This window comes from Papaver somniferum, chromosome 2, assembly GCF_003573695.1.
Source record: "Papaver somniferum cultivar HN1 chromosome 2, ASM357369v1, whole genome shotgun sequence".
Lineage (NCBI taxonomy): Eukaryota > Viridiplantae > Streptophyta > Magnoliopsida > Ranunculales > Papaveraceae > Papaver > Papaver somniferum.
The window spans coordinates 213697979-213719371 of record NC_039359.1 but is presented as its reverse complement, the minus strand read 5'-3'; the positions used below and the strand labels follow the sequence as shown (position 1 = coordinate 213719371).

The 21393-nt window shown below is 38.4% G+C and overlaps 2 protein-coding genes across 2 annotated transcripts in view; both read right to left on the bottom strand.

Moving 5' to 3' along the window:
* LOC113352804 (receptor-like kinase TMK4) overlaps nucleotides 1–8340 on the bottom strand; it is a 12851-nt gene extending 4511 nt beyond the window's left edge. Inside the window, exons 1-2 of the mRNA XM_026596576.1 lie at nucleotides 7970–8340; nucleotides 7861–7870 (exon numbers count right to left, since the gene is read on the bottom strand). Of these exons, the coding sequence (XP_026452361.1) occupies nucleotides 7861–7870; nucleotides 7970–8340 (381 nt within the window). The remainder of the gene's footprint in view (nucleotides 1–7860; nucleotides 7871–7969) is intronic.
* A 2-nt stretch (nucleotides 8341–8342) lies between these two features.
* On the bottom strand, nucleotides 8343–9150 carry LOC113352803 (indole-3-acetic acid-amido synthetase GH3.5-like). The gene is made up of 2 exons (XM_026596575.1): nucleotides 8595–9150; nucleotides 8343–8512 (listed from the first exon to the last, which is right to left on the bottom strand). The coding sequence occupies exons 1-2, from the start codon at nucleotides 9148–9150 to the stop codon at nucleotides 8343–8345; spliced, it is 726 nt and encodes a 241-aa protein (XP_026452360.1).
* Nucleotides 9151–21393: the final 12243 nt, after the last annotated feature.

The following is a 21393-nucleotide window of genomic DNA, read 5'->3' as shown; positions in this document are numbered from 1 at the left end:
TTTTTTTTTTTTTTTTTTTTTTTTTTTTTTTTAAGAATGGAATTTATTAAATTATTAGTGAACTGTTATACAAGAATAGTGAATTCCGCAAGATTCATCAATTACAATTAGATTGGCAAGCCTTGAATCTTTATCAACATGATATTGGTCAAGATTAGTCGTCTTCGAACAGGAGTTGCATCGATGGGGGATGTTGGTGTCGGAGGTCGAAAGACCTTCGGTCAATGCTTTCCACAAGAAAAGTTGTATTTTTGATGGACATGGCAATGCCCGCAAGAATTTATATGGAGGTAGGGGTGTTCGATGCAGTTGATCGAAGTTGCTAATCAGGTCTTCGTATCTTGTTGCTGCTCCTAGTGATATCTGTCTGCTCCTTTGTTTTCGGCTTGATTCATAACTTCAAATTGAGTTTTTAGCCCTGATTGCTTCTTGAGGTAATCTTGGTCCTTGAAAGAGTAGTGTTAATAGTGTTATTACAAGAGTACTAAAATACCGAAATAAAAATACTATTAGACTCAACTAGATACTGCTATCAAAAAACTATAAGTAACTAAACTAAGAGATAGTATTACAGACTATGGAAACAACTTGCTGAAAAGATGAAATACAATGAAATAGACTAAAACTAAAAACTGACGAATAGAGGTGTTGAGTTCATCGGCCCATACGCATACAAGGTACGAGTTGTGCTTGTTGTTGTCATACAAGATGAAGTAGTAGCTTGAAATATTTTTGTTTCCATCATGAGGAGAAGAAGAGCCTGCTGCTAGATGAAATAACCTTAGGATTCACCAGACTTGCACCAAGGTTGGCAGTTAAAAATTCGGTTTGTATAAGGATAAATTTGAAACTGTAGCCGAATACTACCAGTCTAATTTTGAAGTGAGTTGAAAAATTTTCTGGGTGTCCTGAATTTAGGTGGGGAATTGATATGAAGCTGAAGAAACTAACCCGAAGATGGTATTTTTCTTAAGATGAAAATATTAAAGCTTAAAGAAAAACCCAGAGATTCAATTGGAAAGAACCCCTAACATGAAAAACTTTCAGAACGACCCAATTCCTCTTGAACAGAAACCAACAAAGGATCCCTGGAAAGGAATACTAATTACTATGTGACACCCACTAAAACTTCGCAGACAAATCTGAGTTATAAAACCAGACCACAAGGAGCGCACCAATATTTTTTGAAAATACAGACCATAGAAACACAGGCAAGGAGAAGAAAACAAAAAATGACACTACCAACACTACCACACTAGAACTTTGAGTTGGTGGTTTGAAAACTTGCCTTACAACATTCAGATACCAAAACAAATAGGAAGACTAGCTGGTTAACAAGGGGCTTCACTACCCAAAACAGATGCAAAAACGAGGAATTGCAACCTACACAAAAACGCAAAACCAGAAAAGAGGGACCAAGTTGGTTACGAAGGATGATGTCAGGATCAAGGTTTCATGATTTAAAAGGATAACTTACAGGATAAATTGAGACAAGGTATGGCAAACAAAAGGTTCACAATGATTAAAACAGTCAAAGGTTAGATTAAATCTTCAGTCAAAGGATAACTTATTAGCCGAGCCGTCTTTCTTTGGTGCCTTGGCCCTTTTGACTAACATTTAGGTTGTTGATTGTTCTCGCAGCAAACCCTTTTCGGCTTCTATTTTTAGCCGTTATTTATCCGGAGGATAATATTCATTTGTATTTTCTACAAAAGCATTAAAATAGTGTTGTGCAAAAACCCTATTTTCCATATTAACCCAGCCGATGAATAGAAAACACGTCGTCGATTTCCTGCGAAGGGGTGCGTAGTTCACAGAAAACTCGGAAACAAAGTTCTGTTACAATTGAATATGCATAAGGGAATCTTATTGTTTAACAAAAATAAATTATGGTGTTCAACAATATAATCCATCCTTAAATAATGTCGGACTAACAAAACAAAATAATAAAGAAGTCTACCCCAAAGAAATTATCCCCACTGCCTCACCACTAAATAACGAAAATAAATAATCGAAGAAGTATAGATGTCCACCCTCAGTTAGATATCTTCATAATTTTCATCGAAGTCTAATTCCCAAGAAGGAAGACACTTGTACTCCCAAAGATTTTAGACCTCTAAGTCTAATTGGGAATGAATATAAGATAATCTCAAAGATACTTGATGAAAGATTGAAGACCATTATGCCTTCCCTTATATCTGACTTCCAAGGAGCCCTTGTTCATGATAGGCAAATTTTGGATGGTGTTCTAATATCCAATGAGTGTGTGGATAGTAGATTGAAATCCAAAATTGCTGGAATTTTGTGCAAAGTTGATATGGAAAAAGCATGATAACATAAATTAGGAAGCATTATTTTGTATTCTTCATAAACATGTCTTTGGTGAGAAGTGGATTGGTTCACTCCAACATTAAACATGTTGGATATTTTCAAAAGTGTTCTCCATATGTGTCTTCTTCTGTAGAAATTTGCAAATGCATAAAATATTTGCAGTCGACTTGAGCATAGGCTAATCATTTGTTCTGTAAACTCTACTTCTTTGTAGTGGTCATGTTGTGGCTTCTTCAACCTGGATATAAGTTTCAAGTTTTTCCCCAATGCTGCTTCTCTGCGATGGTCGTGCTGTGACTTCTTCAACCTGGATTTAAGTTTCAAGTTTTTCCACGATCCTACTACCTTCCATCTTTTTTCTCATTCATAAAAACATCTGACATTCGTGGTTTTTCACGACAGTTAGATATTAACATTGCAAATACTTGAGCTTTTTTCTAGTTGTGATTCAATGACCATTCTGTTAGATGAAAAACCAATTTGTGGTCATTTTGAATATATCCAAGGGCATTGCATCAGACTATGCGGTCATCCATGAAACATAATGGAAAAATCTCTTTTGCTCCCACACATAACATTTGTTTTCCTTTGATTTTAGAAAACATGATATTGGTTGAGAACGTTTTCGGTTTGGTTTGGAAAATATTAGTTGTAAGAGCAACTGTAATGGTGCGAGTATAACCAAAGATCAAAGACCAAATAAAATGACCAAATTTGAGTTTAGTCTGGTGTGTGACGCTACGGGTAGAAGACTAAATTTCGTCGAGCGTGCATTATACGTTCGCCTGGTGTGGGGCGTAAACTATACGTTCGCCCGATCAGATTCCAGAAAACTAAAAAAAAAAAAAAAATTGGGGCGGAGGTATAAAGCCCTCCCCATATATATAAAGTTTAAAAAAAAAAGAGTGGGGCGGAGGTATAAACCCCGCCCCTCCCAAAAGAAAAAAAAAACATTGGGGCGGAGGTATAAAGTACGCCTGGTGTGGGGCGGGGACTTTATGCACGCCTGGTGTGGGGCATTAACTATACACCCGCCTGGTGGTGGGGCATTAACTATACGTTCGCTCGACTATATTTGGTTTTGGTCTTGGTCTTGGACCAAATATAGTCTGGGATTTGGTCTTTGGTCCGGATTTTAATCGACAGTTCGTCCGCTGTGTCTCGCTTTTTGACCAAATATTTGGTTATACTCGCCCACTGTGGTTGCTCTAATGTATCATTTCATTTATAATTTAAGAAAAAACATGATCCTTATTGATAGACAGATTTATGTGTCTGATTTGATATCAATTATCAATTTTATTGGTACCCTTTTTTGTATTTATTTTTGTATTTTATGTTTTTGTAGGTGTTTTGGGAGAAATAAAATTTTGCAGAGAAATTGGCTCGAAAAGTGGTTTTACACTCCATGAGAAAATTACTATAGGCACCCAAAAATGTCTTAAAGGAACCCCAGAGCCTAGTTAGAAATTCGAGACACGGAAAAAAGTTCACGACGACAAACGTGCGAGTATTATACGATTTTCGGTCATTCGGATTCGGTCATAAAGTCAGTCTATGGTGCAGAATACGACAGTAGTTCGGAACGACATATGTACGTGTACAATTCCTTTTAGACATATGAGTCCCAAACGGAAAATTCTAATAAATAGAAAGTTTATTTTCATGGTTACATTGAATCAGAAATATGATTTAAACTAAGTTTTATGTGTTATACAGATAATACATTAAAAATATATAAGAACAAGCAAAATAGCTCAATAACTCAATGGTTACAATCTTATTTGGCAAACTAAGGGTCATGAGATCAATACCCTTTACTAAGGTTCAGCGATAGTTCGAAAATATGATTCGAGCTCGATCAGTTCGAAAACGTTCGCGAATAATTTGTCGAATTATTAACTTGGCCGCGGAGGAGTGATAAAAGCACCCAGAAAATTGTATATCTTCCCTCTATTTGGGTCAATCCCTACAACATTTGTATCTATTTTTAAATATTCAAAATAATCTTGGAAAATCCATACCTATCTTCCAAAATTTGTGTCTATCTCGGAAGATCTTTTCATATCTTTCAAGATTCGTGTCTATATCCAAGTGACTTGCAAAATAAGTCTTTGAGCTTCAATAATAAGCCAAATAGGGTTTCTTTAATAAACCAACACCGACTGGGCTTCCAAAATAATCCAATTGGGTTTCAATAATAAGTCGTGGGTTTATTTAATAAACCGAATGGGCTTCAATAATAAGCCACGTGTTTCATTAATAAACAACTGGTCTTGTTTAATAAACCGACTGGACTTCAATAATAAAGCAAGAGTTTCTTTAATAAATCAACCGGGTTTCTTAAATGAACAGACTGCGCTTCAAAAATAAACCATGTGTTTCCTTAATAAACCAACTAGGTTTCTTTAAGAACGATTTTTTGGGGACCATGGTTTTTTTGGGGGACCATGGTTTTATTTTGGGTAAAGACATTAGAAGTAAATCTAGGTCACCCCTTATCTGGATATTTATATTAATACCTAAATTACTCTCCTGATTAATTTTGGGTGATGATTAGTTAGTGTTGATAATAGTTAGTGTAATGATTAGTGAGATGATTAAGTTAAAGATAATTAGTGAGATTAAAAAATCAGATGGTTTTTTTTAAAGAAGTAGAATTATTGAGAGAGTAAAGTTAGAGAATATGAAGAAGAAAACATGAAAAACGATGGACTTTACCAACCACAACCATAGGAAGGGTATTTGGGTACCCAGGTGTGCTCCAAACTTAAATAATGTTGGTTCAATTGCTCCAAATTTTCAAAAAAAATGAAAATTTTTATGTAGATTTGGGTCAGTTCGGTTACCATATGTCAAGAATATGTAACCGAACACACCTAAAAGTGTAGTTCGGTTACGTTTTCCAAACATGCAGGTTACCGAACTCGCTCGTTAATGGAGGTTTTGGTCGTACAATATAATGTTCGGTTACGTAGGATAAAATGGTAGGTAACCGAACTTTGAACTTAACAATTTATTTGGGTACATCTTGTGTGTTCGGTTAGTTCGAAAACTTCAACGCAACCAATTTCCCAACCAAACTGCAGGTTAAAAGTAACCTAGTGTTAGAAGTTCGGTTGGTTCGCAAACTTCAACATATTTTGCGAATCAACCGAACTGGGCTTATATATGCATATATGCAATTAGGTAAACGTTCAGTTACTACGAAATTTATTTCTTGGCGAATTAGGTAGAGTTCGGTTACGAAGTTTCAAAGGTAGAGTTCGTTTACAAAGAAAACTTAACATTTTTGCGAACGAACCGAACTTGTGGACTTCTCATTATTTTCGTAAATTAAAGTTCGGTGATATCCTTATTTTGCGAAGGAACCGAACTTATGGACTTCTGTTGTTCTAATAACAGAAGTTCGGTTAAAATTATTTTTTGCGAATCAACCGAACTCTATTGGCTAAGTTCGGCTACTTTGTAGTTTTAAAATTTTTTGCGAAAAAACCTAACTCTATTGGCTAAGTTCGGTTATTTTGGAACTCAAGATAGTGGCCACAACAACACAGTTCGGTTAGACTGGATTTGTTTTTTTCGGTTACTTTGTAGTTGTAAATTTTTTTGCGAAACAACCAAACAGAGAGTTCGGTGACTTAGTTTTAAATCCAATAGAACCGAACTATTCTTCGTGTTCTTCATTTTCAAGAAGTTCGGTTAGTAAACTAGGGTTTTTTGGAAATCGTCCTAACCGAACATGGCTCTGTAACTCCTACTAAAACCCTATTTTGATGATTTCTATTCGATTGAAGCAATCAAAATCAAATTAAAGTGAAGGGTTTGTTGGAAAATCCCTCCGGAGTGGTCCCATGGCAGAATCAGGCTGCGACTGGCGTCTTCTATACTCGATAAAATTATCAATTAACAGAACTTAATTGTGATTGCATTGATGTTGTTACATTTCTTAAATAGGCGGTGGTGGTGGTGGTGGGAGGAGGTGGTGGTGGTAATCGGTGGTTGGTGGTGGTGATAATCGGAGGTGATGGTGGTGGTAATCGGCGGTGGTGGGCGGTGGTGGTGGTAATCGGTGGTTGGTGGAATCATTGGTGCTGCCGAGTTTCAGACTCAACTCAGGTCATTAATACTATTTTCTGGAAACTTCATCACTATATTGCAACGACAGCAAGCTCACGTTGCTGGAATATTTCCACACCGACCTCTTCAAAAATTGTTTTAGAATTTTTGCATGTCATACAGTAGGAAATGACATATGCAGCCCATTTGTTCAAGGACCTATGCGGTTGGAGATATTGTATGATCAAGTGGTCTATACGGTTTCACGCCCAATGGTAGAAAGCCTAAATTGGGAGCCATGCCCATGCATATTCTTGTAAAATAGGCAAGTCAAAAATTGTTTACAACATTAATAATTAGGCTTCAAATAATCAGAGATGGATTTTAGCGGAAAAGTCTTTTTTAAAGTTATTTTGCCGTCATTTGTGTCATGGCTAAGGTTCAAAGTTGTTGGGACTCGGGAGGGTGAGAAATACCAATTATTGGGACATTTTTATGAATAAGTACTCATTTTCAAACTTTTAAAGCATCTCTGAATCTGAAATAATGAAACTCCTCTTGGACAAGTTATAACGCCCAAAGTTGTACTTCTCATTCTTATTCAGTTTACTCCGATATCTCATAGTTCCATAAATTTTGATCTAATCATACAAACTAGATAGTGATTTCGGTATAAGTTTATAATTAATAACTAAAATTGATGAAGAAAAACTGGTGTGAGACACACCTTTTATAAGCGCATATATAGATAAGGAAATTAAAAGATCTGAATCTCATCACAATCGCTGGCCACTCATGTCTTGTGACTTTGTGATCCTATATGAAACTCATGAACTTCATGGATGCAATTTTAAAGGCTAATCTTGTATTAATACTCGGTTCATACCCCTTTCTAAAGATTTCGAGTTTTGGGAATAGAACCAAATAGAAAAACGATCAACCTTACATACGGAACTCCGGAATGAACAATCACATTCTATTCATCTGTGCTATAATTTTCCATTTTGCATTTCCAGAAAGAATTAGTATGTCAGCCTTATAAGCTAACGTACTATGACTAGATTTTCCACCTTTCAATTATCAAAAGGGAAAGCGAAGTTTCACATTCAAGTTATTTATCAAGTTGGTTACATAATAAAGGCATGTTTCATGGTGTATTTCCTTAAATCAATTTGCTATCAGTTGGAAAGAAGTTTTATTCCAACCACCTTGAGGCAACTAGATGAAGGTGTTGGAAGTGTTTCGGGGTTGCTGCTTTCTGCTTCCCTTTTTGTTTTTAGTCAATCTTTGTTAGAGTTCATATATCATGTACGTACTTTGAGTCTTTAACCCTCTTTCTATAAAAGTTTAATTTATTGATAAAAAAGAAACCCTAAAAGTTTACACTTGACTGAATGCTAATTTACAACAAAGGCTGATGCTTCAAACTTAGAAACACTGATCGAAATGGAAGAAATGACATTTTCATACAGGACGACAACTACAAAAAAAGATACGACTAAATTTAACATGTTCTAAAGCAGAAATATAAGCATTTATTTTTTCTTACAAAACAGCATGGATTCATAGCTGTGGGCACCTTTGACTGAAAAAGCTTGAAAGAACCATAGAGTTTAGGATTTCGATCATGGAACCAGGTTTCATGCATCGAGGAGTCTTGTACTGTGCAACTGATGAAACTTGGTTGATTGCATGATCCATCAGCTTACAAAACGTTCCTGTATCTACAATCTTTATCTCTAGGGGTCCAATTAATTTCTTGTTAGTGCGCATATAACGATACTCATAACCGAGGAATTCTTCCATTACCAGACAACATTCCTCAAGCACTTTCTGAGGAATTACGACATTGTTATTGTTTCCCTGAAGTTCCCAATAGAGCACATAGTGGCCTGGAAAAGTTGATGTATCAGGAAAACTAGTGTATTCAACAAGAGAGACATTAGACATAATCATAAGATGGTAAACTGCTTTTTCACTGCATTTTGAAACTCAGTTTCGTTTGTCTTGTCCATATCAATGCTTAGAACTACATTTCTTCTCCGCATGAAATTGAACTGAGGAGCATTGTTCTTGAACCCAGCAACTCGTAGCACGTCTCCAACTCTATACCGATAAAGTCCTTGCATAATTCATAAGCGTAAGATCAGCACGTACTTGACGAAATAGTATGTAATCAAAATTCTTGAATATAATCAAGTTACCTGCATAATTGGTGACAACAAGCTCATATTCTCGTCCAAGCTCAACCTTGACGAGATCAACCAGTTCTGGATGATGTTGTTTTTTCTCCTGGTTGAAGTTGTCCTTTTGATTATCATCTTCCCCGAGTATCGGCAAGAACTCAAAATATGCCAATGTAGGGATAAGTGTGTAAGAAACTTCAGGTGGCTTAGTTAGAGGGTCAAGGTTTATACCTAAGAAGCATTCTGAACATGCGTACATATGGCTAACAATGGGAAGACCATTACTATAAAAATCAATGTTATTGATGTGATGAGACATTGTCCCAGTAATGATGGTGACGATGCACTTAGCATTAGGCCATAACCTAGACACTATGCCTTCCCATGATGAATCTCTCTTACACTCATTCTCGATGAAATCAGCAAGTTTGGGGTTTGTCTTGACTAGTATTTTCATGACCGCTTTTCTCACCGATGGGTCAGTGATTTTAGGGTGGTCTTCTGCTATAGTTCCATGTCGGATATCATCACATAGAAGGGTCCAATGTTGCTGTAAACACTTAACGGCTACCATAAAACCCGAAGCGAAAGCGAATCCTAGGCGAAGAACTTGTTTGTTTTGATAGAGGCCACAAAGTAATTGAGAATATAGACTTTGATGAGTATCCTCACATAAAATGGTTTCTATTGGGCTGGTGTAATTAATATTACTAGACAAATTTCTGGAGGTTTTGGCTACGCTTGTAGATACTAAAGATGATATTATTCCTCCTAGTGTTTCAGTACATAGACTTACAAAAATAATCTACATCGCCTTTCCTTTGTTTAAACCAGGAATATGCTGATTTAAGACCGGAATTAAGAGGGAGCAAAATTGTCGTGATTTCTCAGCTTGTTCTTCTGTTGATGGTATTAATTTACTCATTCCAGATGAAGTTCCAGTGCTACGGAAAAACTGAGAAATAGGCGATTTGCAGAGAGTAGATGAAATACTATTACCTTTAGCGATGAGAAGATCAATGTCAGGTTTTAGATCTTCATATGTAACCATGGGCATGATTATCTTAAATGTCTTACGATCTGTTTGTCTGTTTAAACCATGTCTTTGTAAGCAGTCGACTTGAGCATTACAAGATAAGATTTCTGCGAGAGCTTGATTTTGAACTTCAACGGCATTAATTGTAATTTCTTCAATGAATTGAAGTGCTTTCTTGTTCTTCTTATCATGGTAATGTTCATCAATAGTATCACTGCAGTTGGCAATATTACTGTTTTCTGCAACAGCTATGGAATCATCTATTGCATCCGGTATATCCATCTTTGTTTCTGATGAACATATTGAGAAAAAATAGATGATACTAAGATCGGTGAATGAGTTGATTAATAAAAATAGAGCAGTTAGATCTAATTTGATGCTCTAATATCATATCTCAGAGCAGTATCAAGCTCATCTGTCTCGTCAGACAAATGTAATATTCCTGTTGCAACCACTTTTGGAAGGCGTACATCTGACATGGGAAACATGCAGTTAGGCGGGACTCAAGGGAGAATCATTGACAAGTTTCATATAATAAGCAGGATCTACCTAACACGTACTTTCAGTACACATCCCCAGATGCTATACACATGTAATAATGAGAAATTGACTATATATATATAATATGACAAGGAATTAAGTGTCATTTTACTACCCATTTTGTTTGATAAATGGTACTTCAAACCATTGTATGTGATGTTCACCATAGAACTTAGATGCCTCTATAAAGAGAAAGTGATATAGAGAAAGTGATATGCTCGAATAATTCCGATAGACTCCGATGTTTTTTAATTTTGTCTCCTGAAGAACTGATCAGGATGGTGTTGGAACAGATTGTGCATTATAAAATGTTCGATGGCAGCACACATTTAACGCTATGGTAAACAACCAAAACGGTATATATTAGAAATATGAATAGCAATAGTATGCTTACACTTAATTAGCATAAGGCCATAACATAGATACTGTGCTTTTCCATGATGAACCTCTCTTATACTCATTCTCGATGAAATCAGCAAGTTCGGGGGTTGACTTAGTAATTTCATGGCCTTTTTTTGACCGATGATTTTGTGTGTGATCTTCTGCTACAATTCTATATCGTATGTCATCACAGAGAAGGGTCCAGTGTTGCTGTAAACACTTAACATCTCATATAAACTTGAAGCCAAAGTGAATCCTAGTCGAATAACTTGTTTGTTTCGATAGAGGCCGTAAAGTAATTGATAATATAGACTTTGATGAGTACCCTCGCATAAAAGGGTTTCTATTGGATAGCTTTTCACTAAGCTTGTAGATACTGCAGACAATAAGAGTCCTAGTACATGGACTTACAAAGATAAGTGTAGAATATGGTCCATTATGTATCTGTTATATCCATGTATAGTCCATTGTATTCGGGCCTTTCTGTAATAATCCATTATACAAAATGTATCTAGTAAGCTATCTATAAATATATGCCTCTACACCCTATTAGGGTTGTGCGAGAGTTTATGCAATTGTTCATGGTATCCCATCCAGGACGATCTCTCTAAAAACTCTAGCCTCAACTTCATCCTCTCCTCAAGAAATCTTTAGCCTGCTCTTCTTCTTTTCATCGCCATGTCAACTGCCTCAACCCAAGATTTTTCTTCATCCCCTTCTTCTTCTTCCTCAAGCACCATGGCTTTTCATTCAACCACAGGAACCCCAACTATCCCTGCATCTTCAACTATGAGCGTAGGCTCTCTTATGTCTTCTTCTTCTCTCTTTGAACGATCACCTTTCCTCCCTTCCTCTACCAAAATAGTTCTTTTATACATAACTAACTATCTTCTTTGGGAATCTCAGATTCTTCCTATTCTCAAATCCCAAAGACTTTATAAATATCTTGATGATTCTTATGAGATACCTGACATAGAACTTGTTACTGAAGGAACTGAAGACAAAACTTCCAACCCAGCTTATGAAGAATGGGAAGTTATTGATCAAACCATCATGTCTTGGATCAACTTTTCTCTCACTGATCCTATGAAGTCTGAATGTGGTCGTCGTGGAAACTCTCGTGAAGTATGGAAATATCTTCGTTCCACTTATGCTACTATTAATCCATCTCGGATTCTTCAACTCAAAGAAAATCTCTCAACTATTCAGAAGGGAAATTCTTCAATATCTGAATATATTTTGAAGATAAAGGAAATTTCTGACTCTCTTGCAGCAGTTCTCCAACCAGTTTCTGATCTTGAACTTGTCTCCACAACTCTGCATGGTTTAGGTGCTGAATGGTCCAACATCTACACCGATGTCATTGCTCGCACTACACTTCCAACCTTTACTGAGCTTCATGCCCTGCTACTCCATCATGAGTCCCAATCTTCAATATCTACAGAATCCAGTATCCTTCTTTGTTGGTGCTTCTGGTCGTGGTCAAGGCTTCAACAACCATTCTGGTCGTGGCCGTGGCTCAAACAATGCTCCCGGCCGTGGTCGTGGAGGTGGTAATGGTCGTGGCAACTATTTCAACAACTATAAAGGAGGTAATAATCAAATCAATAATAGAAACAATGCGAACAATGGGTGGAACACAAACAGAAACTCTTCTGGATGGAATAATGGTGGTGGTCGTGGAAATAATGGTGGTTCTCAGTTCAACGGTGGTTACAATCCTGGAAACTATGTATCTGGCTATCCTGGTCGAGGTCGTGGCTATAACGGCAATGCTGCATCAGTCCTTGGTCCCCCCCCCCCCCTCAGAACTCAGTTGTTACATGCCAATGGTGTAGCACCAATGGTCACACTGCTCACACTTGTCACCGCCTTACTCAATCTCAGAATCTTGATCTTCCTCAATTATTTTCGGCAATGCAAATTCAGTCTATGCCGTATGAAAATCAATGGTTTGCTGATACTGTTGCTTCTTCTCATATGACATCAGACTCTTCTCAGATGACAAATCGTATGGAGCACAATGGTAATGACAAAATTCTTGTTGGTAATGGTAAGATGTTACCAATTTCAGGGGTTGGTGATATCACTCCTCACACACCTTTCTCTAGCTTGGTTTTGAAAAATACACTCCATGTTCCATCTATTGCCAAGAACTTGGTTTCGGTTGGCCAACTCACCAAAGATTCTGACTGTGTTTTCACTTTTGATCGTCATGGTTTTTGTGTGCAGGATACACTAATGGGAACTCTTCTGTACAAGGGCATGAATGAAGCTGGAATGTATCTTATTCTCCACAGTTCTCATCCATCCTCTAAGCCCTTATCAGTCTCAGATCTCTCTGCTACCTTAGTTGTTGTTCGTGCAAATCCTACAATCTGGCATATGCTCTTAGGACATCCCAACAACAGTGTTTTTCAGCATCTTAAATCGAATCGGTCTTTTGATTCTAGTTCTTTTTATCATTCTATTTGTCCTAGTTGTGTTGGTGCTAAACATCATCGTCTCCCCTTTCAATCTAGAGCTACTTATTCTAATAAAATTGGTGTTGTTATTCATTCTGACTTATGAGGTCCTGCACCTTTTAATTCAAATTGTAGTTTTCGCTATTTTCTCTTAGTTGTCGATGAGTGCTCTCGTTTCACATGGATTTATTTTCTGTCTAATAAAACACAAGTATTTCGTTGCTTTCTTAACTTCAAATCTTTGATTGAGACACAATTCTATACAACCATTCAGATTCTCCAAACTGATGGTGGTACTGAATATGCTGAGCCATTAAAATCTTACTTATTTGAGAATGGTGTTATTAGTCAATCTTCTTGTCCGAGCACGCCTCAACAAAATGGCATTGTTGAACGTAAGATACGACATATCACTGATACTGGTCGTGCCTTAATGATTCAAAGTGGCTTTCCTGAAACTTTTTGGGCTGAATTTTACGCTACAGCTGTTTATTTGATCAATCGATTACCTACTGCTGTTTTATCGAATCAATCTCCGTATTCTGTTATGCACAATCGCCTTTCGGACTATGATTTTTTGAAAACCTTTGGTTGTCGTTGTTTTTCTCTCTTGACTCATTTTGGAAAGAACAAAATTTAACCTAAAACTCTACCGTGTGTATTTATTGGTTATAGTGATCTTCATAAAGGTTATAAGTGTATTGAAGTTAAGAGTAATCGCATTTACATATCTCGTCATGTCATATTTGATGAGTCTATTTTTACGTATGCTACTGATGCTGGTGTTATATCTCCTGTTCTCTCTTCAAATCCTTCCACTGCTACCATCTTAAGTTGGCCCAACACCATCTACGCTACTCATCTAACTCCACCATCGACTTCTCCTCCTACTGTTTCTATAACTCCACTTCCCAGTCAACATCCATATTCTAACTTATCTTCTCCTTCACCCGATTCCACGGCTACACCAACTTCTCACACTTCGTCCTCTTTCCCTGCTTCGTCTATAAATCCAAGACGACTTTCTTTCTCTACTGATGATGATTCCTCATCTCCATCCTTGTCTCCTGTTCCATCTCCATCTTCTCCTAGAAATTCCAGTCCTTCATCCACTTCATTATCCTCATCTAAAGATCCTTCCTCTACTCAGTCCACATCTTCAGCAGACTTGCCAATTGTACAGGAGGATCCTCAGTCGATTCCTAATGCACATCCCATGGTTACAAGGCTCAAGGACCATACTATTCAGCGTAAAAGTTTTAAGGGATGCTTTTCTAGTAGATATCCACGTTTACCTTGTTTTGAAGCTCACTATGCTTCTCTCCCACCTGAACCGTCTTGCTTTACTGTTGCCTCAAAATTTTCGGAGTGGTGGGCAGCTATGCTTGAAGAATTCAATGCGTTACTTCGCAATCGTACTTGGTCTCTCGTTCTTCGACGTCCTGGAATGAACGTTATTGGTTGTAAGTGGGTTTATCGAGTCAAGCAGAAGTCTGATGGCTCCCTTGACAGACGCAAAGCTCGACTCGTTGCTAAAGGATATTCTCAACAACATGGGATTGACTATGATGAGACATTCAGTCCCGTTGTTAAACCAGTTACAGTAAGGTTAGTTCTCAGTCTTGCAATTTCTTATGGCTGGCCACTTAAGCAGTTGGATGTTAAGAACACATTTTTACATGGTTCTCTTGATCAAGAAGTATATATGAAACAACCTCAGGGGTTTAAGGATTCACGTTTCCTTGTTGCATAAGGCTCTTTATGGATTGAAACAGGCTCCTCTTGCCTGGTTTCATCGATTTGCTACTTTTCTTTTGCAGCTTGGTTTCAAATCATCTCAATCGGATGACTCCATGTTTATCAAGAACTCTGCTACTGGTATAGTAATTCTCTTACTGTATGTTGATGATATCATCTTGACTGGTAGTTATATTGCTGGTATTCAGTCTCTGCTTCCACAACTTCAAACTGAGTTCTCTATGCTTGATTTTGTATTCCGCGATTAAAAATTATGTGGCCACTGATACCGTCACGGAGAACTTCTTTTTGGAGCGTTTTTTTTGGTGAAACTGATACCATGCATTTTTCTTTTGGCGAGATGACCATTATCCTTGAAGATGTCCAAAGGATAATAGGTCTAGAGGTTCTTGGGAAAGCCGTTAAGGTAGGAGATGACTCTAAGGACCTTGGATGGGACAAGATCTATGAGCTGACTTCTAAGTTGTTTGGATGGGACAAGGAAACCACTTTGGAAAATATGTACAAGACAAAGCGTTCCCAAGCAAAGACCATCACATTCATCAAACTAGTTGAATTGTTTGGGAACACGAAGAACAAGGAATTGAATCCCGAACAAGTTCAACAAACTGTCGCTGCTTATATGTTGTTCATCTTGGGCTCCGCTATACTCCCTGACGCTAATGGTAACAGGGTGCATATGAACAACCTACAATAATTGGATCCGTTGGAAAAGGTTCATGAGTATTCATGGGGAAATGCTTTCTTGGAACATTTTTTGGCAGAAATGCGTCGAGCTTCAAAGGCTTACGCCCGTCAATTTAATGGGAATTTCACTGTAATTCAGGTATACTAAACTACTTATTTTTTGATTGTTGTCATTAAATCTGTTAGTTTCTAATTATTTATTTTCTTATACATTTCATTGGAACGATCTTTCATTGGCGTAGGTATGGGCTTATGAACACTTCACAAAATTGTTCATACGATATAAAGGATTGGAGGTTGTCCCTGATTATCCACAGAATAGACCTCTAGCTCAGAAATACTTCTTCAAGAATACCCCAAGGCCCAATAACAAGAAACAATTATTAGCAATGAGATTGGCTTTGGATTCGACGGCTGCCCAATATGTTGTGTTTGACCCATATAGGAATGCCAGAGGAGTTCACTTCGAAAGGCGTGACGATGTATCATTTTACAACGGACCGTTATGTCATCCAAAATGATTTGTTATACACAACCCTCGACGTGTAATGCGCCAACTTGGGTACAAGCAGAAAGATCTCACGGATACATCTTATCAGAAATTCTCTCATGACTTTCCTAAATGCCAATCAAATGAGAACAATACTCTCATAGTTTCCGACCCCTTCGCCTTGGAATCTCTACACTTTCATTGTCTTCGATATGTGATGGGATCCCGTACTTCCTTGGACTACCCCTTCGCCTTGGAACTAAAACTACATCAACTTTGATATCACTTGGGTTTGTTACCAACTTTGCCTCGTCACCTTGTTGTTCTATGTCACTTGATGATGATACCTTTGGAGGCCTACCCATTTTCTTTGGAACCTCCGCTAGATCGACTATGGGTATAGCTTCAGAATGCGCACCTTGTTGTTATTTGTCATTTGATGTTGATACCTTTGGTGGCCTACCCCTTTTCCTTGGAACCTCCGCTAGATCGACTATGGGTATGGCTTCGGAATGCTCACCTTGTTGTTCTTTGTCACTTGATGTTGATACCTTTGGTGGCCTACTCCTTTTCCTTAGAACCTACGCTAGATCGACTATGGGTATGGCTTCGGAATGCTCACCTTATTGTTCTTTGTAACCTGATGTTGATACCTTTGGCGGCCTACCCCTCTTCATTGGAACCTCCGATGAGTTGTCTTTTGGTGTGGATACGGAATCCTTCGTTTGTTGTTGACTTGATATCGGTTCCTTCCTCGACCTACCTCTTTTGTTTGGAGTCTGCGCTTCCACGAACCTTTGTTCCAAAATCTCACTTGCGGTTAGATCTCGTTTCTTACTTGCTGCGCTTTCTTCTTCACGTTGAGTCATTCCTTTCAATTCTACCATTTGTTTTCTCCTTGACGTTTTAGTTTGGGGTCTACCTATTGGATCTCCCTTTCCCGGCTCTTTACTTTGTGTGATCCATGGACGAGTAATTATCCTTAGTTGGCTCAACAAGACTTGCCGGCTTACCGAGGTGCCACGTGTGTAAGCTTCATAGAATTCCTTTGCTTCGTTCGTATCCCATGGAGATTTCCCAGGATCTCCCGAAGGAGGAGGGTTGAAAGATAGTTGCTTCCAAAACGGATCAATAACCTCACTTCTTCATACTTCAAAAGCATATGACGACATGGAAGCCCCAATGAGGACATGTCGGGACAAATACACACATCACCCGGTTTCCGTAATTTTCTCATATTCCATTTGTCTCATCATATGTTTTATTTCCCAATGAGAGACGTTGAATTCTATTCCTTGGAGCAACTTACGATAACGAAGAAATTGAGTCAACCTTTCCATTGAGATTTTCTCAAAAGCCACCTTGATCCTATTGATATCAGCCTTAAAGTATTGCTCCATTGCCTCGGTAACCGTAACCACATTGCCTTGACCGGACTGGATGAGATATTTAAATCTCCCATGAGCGGACTCCGCTGCACTAGTTTCTCCAGTCTTGAAGTGTCTATACCGGTTTGTCCATGCACGCACAAATTTTTCCTTGAACTTATCCAACCATTGAGTCCGACAATACCAGACGGCAGTCGGATAAACTTCGTTCCAATCGGCAATAAACTTCTATAATCTCTTTTCGTACATAACCTCGGTAATAGACCAATAAAATTTCTCCCAATTCAATTGTCGTAATGCCGAATGATAATTATAGTCCCTCTCGTTTTCTATTAAACACCAAGCCAATGTGAATGTTACCTTGTCCGAGGTTTGCCCCACGATGTTGAACAACTGAATATTGTATTTGTTTGTCTTGTAGGTACAATCCATCATAAGAACACCACAACATGTATTTGCCAATTGTGAAAGCAAAGGATGCGAAATGAATATTTGAAGGGGATTCTCGCCCGACCCTCTTTTAATGATACGCGTGTAGTTGTAATCCCAAGCCATCTTCTCAAATTCTTGCATAACGGACCTCCCTTCCCATTCCACCCTTCTAATAGTTGCTTGTGCGCTATAAATTGTACGTAGAGAAGACACGTTGGACTCATCGTTTTCCTTGAAGCCTCTGAGAATTTGTCTCGGCTTGATAAGTGCTTTGGTCAATCTCTTTACATCCTCGAACTCATGAGGTTTCAACTTCGCAACTAGGGAGTGACCAACAAAATCTTTCGGATCCCGGTGGTTATGACAACCACACAAAACCTCACAATCCCAATTGTTCATGTCATTTAAATGCAAAACAATCTTAAACGGGCAATCATTCTTCCTCGTACGAGTCTTGTATACCCTATTAGTCTTCTTTGGATATAAATAATCCTTTCTCTTGTGGCTATTCTTCTCCTTGTATTTCCCACTTCTCTCGCAAGCCATCTCAAAACGCCTCTTTGAACGTTCGATATTCCTCACCAACACACACATGTTCTTAAGAGCCGTCTCTTTAGCCCAAGCGATTGCTTCATTTCGATCTATTATTCCCTACATAAGATCAATTTCACATTCATTAGAAGGTTCATTACTAGCAATCCAGTAGTAAAGTATTCTTTGGTCACATACCGGAGGTATTTATAGTATTCCGACGTATCCCGATAAAGCGGCTTTGCATTTGTTGGATCAATATATGTCACCACCTAAAGATTGAACGAAAATTAGTTCCAAACGAAATTAAAACACTATGCCGGAAAAAAGTACCGGCATGCTCGACCAATGTTCCGTCATTGTCGAACTTAGCCAAAAATGAAGACCAAATTTGAAACATATTCCGGCATACATTATTCATTAGACAGCAACGCCGGAAAACAAGGTGCCGGCACTGTCGTAATTTATTGTCCCAAGCCGGTACACGCTACCGGCATTCCAATTAATTGATATATAATGCCGGTATTTAGCTCTGGAAAACATTTATTCCTGTATGTTTTTTTGTAGGTGCCGGCATTGTAAATTTGAAATTCAACAACGTCAGTTCCACTGCCGAAATTCTCGAAATTGATGGTACCACGCCGGTGACTGGTTCCGGCGTTGATGGTTATTAATTTTCCATTCCGGTTTTTGGGTTTACATGGAAATGTTTCTTGTATGTTTTTCATGCAGTTCCGGCATGGTAACCTATCAATGAACCCATGCCAGTTTAATATTCCGTAGTATATTCCTTGGTAGGTAAAAAAGTTAACCGGGTATCGGCATAGTTTTTTGGTAGAATACTATGCCAGATCAATATTCAAATTGGGGGATATTGCTTTACCGGCATGGTTGTAGTATGAATACCATGCTGGTAACGCGTCTGCCGGCATGGTATTTATACTACGACCATGCCGGCACCGAGGTTTTACAGTTGAAAAAATGGCGGGTTTAAAGAAAAAAATCGATTTTTCAACCTCCTAGCAGCTTTACCTGTGTGATGGGGATGCTTACATGTTGTGCAAGTTTACTTTCTTGTGTAGCTTCTTCGAAAAACTCTCCATACTCGTCAAAATCATCATTCAAGGGTGTTGGCGTAACAAAGAGTTGCAATTGAGAGTGTTGTGGTTCTAAAATGCACACAATATGCTTGCAAGTATACAAGGTCAATATTTGCAATAAAAGGGTGAGTAGGGGTTTGTCCACAGGGAGAGGAGCATATAAGAAGTTTTCCTAGGCTAATAAGAGTGGCAATGCACTAAGGCAGTGAGCAAAACATGTAAATGGTATGAACCAAGGCTTGGAAAGTAAAGCAACAAAGAAACAGCTAAGAGAAGCAGCAAATAACCAAGGCTTGGAAGCCAAGGGCAGGGTGAGTTCAGTGCACTGACTTCAGTGCACAGTAGCTACAAAGTGCAAGAAAATGAAAGGCAAGAAAATTAACTGAAGAAGATGACTGATCAGGAAGCAAACTTAGAACTGAAAATGTAAATTACTGAGAGGGAATTGGTGGGTAAGCCAAGGCTTATGATCCACCTTGTGTCCTAATCAAGTGGCATGTTTCTAGGTTATGTTCATTCCTAAGCATACAACTAGAAATGGAAGAACACCAACTTGCTCACTAGTCTACCCCTAGCATTGGCTGTCTTTTGACAGTACAGCCAATCACAGGCTCTATGAGCATTGGCATCTCTCATTTGCACAATCTAAACACAGCAGGGAAGAACTATCCTAGCTCAATTACACTTGACAGTGCACAAGGCTTCACTGAGCCTTGGCCTGAAGTTGATTAGCTCATGCTAACCATGTATTGGCAACACACATACATCATATGAGATAATTTAAACACAAATTGCAACATATCAGATAACTACAACAGAAGCAAATTGCAACTGTCAACTAAAAAAAACACTGAAATTTGAAGTTCATAAAATTTTAGCAAATTCTCTACTGGCTAGTCCAGAGAGGTAAATAGTCTCCTCTACACACTTCACCCAACACCCATTTATACCCAATACACATAATTTTTGGTTTCCCCCAATTTTTCCCAAAGTCAGTAAAATTAGGTTTTGGTGAAAAATTAATTTACCTACTGTTGATGAGATACTCGCTCCATCTCGTCGACCCAATCTTCTCCTGCTTCTTCTCGTTCCTCTCCAGCTCCAATTGATGCTTTAATCATCATATATATCACCAATTTCTCACCTAGGGTTTCAGGCAGAGAGATGAGAAATTGAGGTTGTAAATGATGATTAAAGAGATGGTACGTGATGGGTTTAGTTAGAATAGAGAGTTGGTGGTTTGGTGGCTGTTGCAGGAGGGGTGGTGGTGATGGTGGTGCGGCAGGGTATGGTGGTTGTTCTGCAGAGGGGGGTGGTGTAGGTGATGGCTCGACTGTTTGGGAGAAGGGGGTTGTTTGGGTAGGTGGTATAGGTTCGGTTGCTAGGGTGTGAGGCGGCTTCATCGAGTCTTGATGTTCTGTGACTCTGAGCTGTGAGATGCGAAGATGGTAGGTAGATCGGATGGTGATTCGGAGGCAAGCGAGGAGCGACCGTCAGATTATATGATACAACAAAATGAACGGTACTTGATGGAGTTAGGTACTGTAGTGTAAGGAGGAGATATCAAACTTCGATGCACAGCAAGGGAGCGACCGTTGGATTCAACTACCATCTAATCTGAAGGCTTGGAATTTCGGCGCTGTGGTGCTTGGCAGAGACTTCAGATTTTGATGCTCTATGAAGGAGCGACCATCGGATGCTTCTGGGAACTGATCTGACGGCTGAGAACGGAGGCGCTTTTGTGTGTAGAAAATGAGGTTGTGCGCACCATTCTTCGCGGCTTCCTTGCGTAATTTCTCCCGGCTTCTCACTACTTTTCTGCTCTTTTCGCTCCGCGACTCATCCGAACTTTATTTACTACCTAAAAATGCAAAATCAATTAATAAAAATATTTATTCTTGAAAACAATGAAAATACAGAATATGGGGTAAAATGTAGAATTAATGCATAAAAGATGAGTTATATGCCAACAAAAAAGGATAAATATATACAATATTTGGCACTCATCA

Bases quoted from the DNA above. Each gene is read 5' to 3' on its own strand.
- LOC113352803 (XM_026596575.1), bottom strand. From the start codon at position 9,150: ATGGTAGCCGTTAAGTGTTTACAGCAACATTGGACCCTTCTATGTGAT. The intron at 8,513-8,594 runs GTAACTTGATTA...GAATTATGCAAG, and splicing joins TGTTGTCACCAATTATGCAG to GACTTTATCGGTATAGAGTT.